This window comes from Polistes canadensis, unplaced genomic scaffold, assembly GCF_001313835.1.
Source record: "Polistes canadensis isolate GaletaPanama2010 unplaced genomic scaffold, ASM131383v1 scaffold_473, whole genome shotgun sequence".
In the NCBI taxonomy this organism is placed as follows: domain Eukaryota; kingdom Metazoa; phylum Arthropoda; class Insecta; order Hymenoptera; family Vespidae; genus Polistes; species Polistes canadensis.
The window spans coordinates 8,592-9,845 of NW_014570020.1; the positions used below are offsets into that span (position 1 = coordinate 8,592).

General features: G+C 46.4%; 1 protein-coding gene across 1 annotated transcript; it reads left to right on the forward strand.

The window, feature by feature from the left end:
* Nucleotides 1-5: 5 nt before the first annotated feature.
* Nucleotides 6-1,212, forward strand: LOC106792554 (probable serine/threonine-protein kinase nek3; the record flags this gene model as incomplete). Its single annotated transcript, XM_014759023.1, has 2 exons — nucleotides 6-407; nucleotides 489-1,212. Coding segments are annotated over 2 exons (1,126 nt in total), but the record flags the coding sequence as incomplete, so codon positions are not given.
* Nucleotides 1,213-1,254: the final 42 nt, after the last annotated feature.

Below are 1,254 nucleotides of genomic sequence, written 5' to 3' on the forward strand. Positions count from 1 at the left end.
TCTAGGACATCTCCTCCTCCATCGTCTAGGACATCTCCACCTATGTCAAAGACATCTCATCCAATATTATGGTCATCGCCGCCAATCTCAAGAACTTCAAGCTCTCTTTCAGAGACAACACAGACATCTCAGAGAGTCTCGTCCTCGCAGGGCTCACGGGTATCGTCGAATGAGTCACCGAGAGAGGATCGTCGTAAATCTCCCAAAAAGTCATCTTATCGCCGATCCTCTAGTCCGAAGTCATCATCATCCACTTCCGGTACATCGACTCCCAGACCTCTCTCCAAACCGAAGGCTTCAGTTCATGGCTCCTCTCACAAGGCATCTTCCACTCGATCATCTCCTCCTAAGTCCACACCTACCAAGATGAGTTCTTCTCAGAACTCTTCAAAAAAGGCGTCCTCAGAGTGAGAAGTAGGTAGGACATCTCATTATCCACACTGTCCTCTCAGATCCATCCTAAAATCGACCATCTCATCTTCCTCAAGGTCCTCTCAGACGACCAAACGAGTCAGATTCTCGTCACCTATCTCCGACATCGATCGTTCGTMTAATCCATCGCTTTCAACGTGCTCTCGAGCTCCAGTACTCTTAGCTACTTGTAAAGCCTTTGCCATTTCTTCAAATGGATCGCCTAAATTAGTACGTCTTCTCATTGATCCTGGATCAGAGTTGACATTAGTATCCTCTAAAATCATAGCTAAGCTAAAGCTTAGCTGTTCTCCAGGAAACATATCTATCCAGGGTGTGGGTAGTACATCTCCAGGAGCGACCCAAGATCAAGTGTCCTTGGTCCTCCAATCGACATACTCGTCATCTCAGGTTCATCTTAAGGCATTCATTTTGCCAAAAATCACATCTCAGTTGCCGTCGTCTGTAATATTAGAGCAAGATTGGCCTCATCTCAGATATCTTAAGTTAGCGGATCCTGACTTTCTCACTCCAGATCACAATAACATTCTCATTGGTGCTGATAATTTTAGAAGAGTTAGCAAGTCCTCTCGCCTTGTTATGGGAGGCGACTCAGAACCTATAGCTTTCCACACCAGATTCGGTTGGGCAGTTCTAGGCGCGACTTCCAGCCCGAGCAAGGTCGATCCTCGCAAAATTTGCCATGCCATCTCTAACGAAACTGTTGATAAAGCTCTAACGAAATTCTGTGTTCAGGAAGAAGTCTCATCTTCCCCCGCGTCAACCATGAGTCTCGCTTAATCGCAATGCGAGCAGCACTTTGTTGATACGCACTCTCGATTG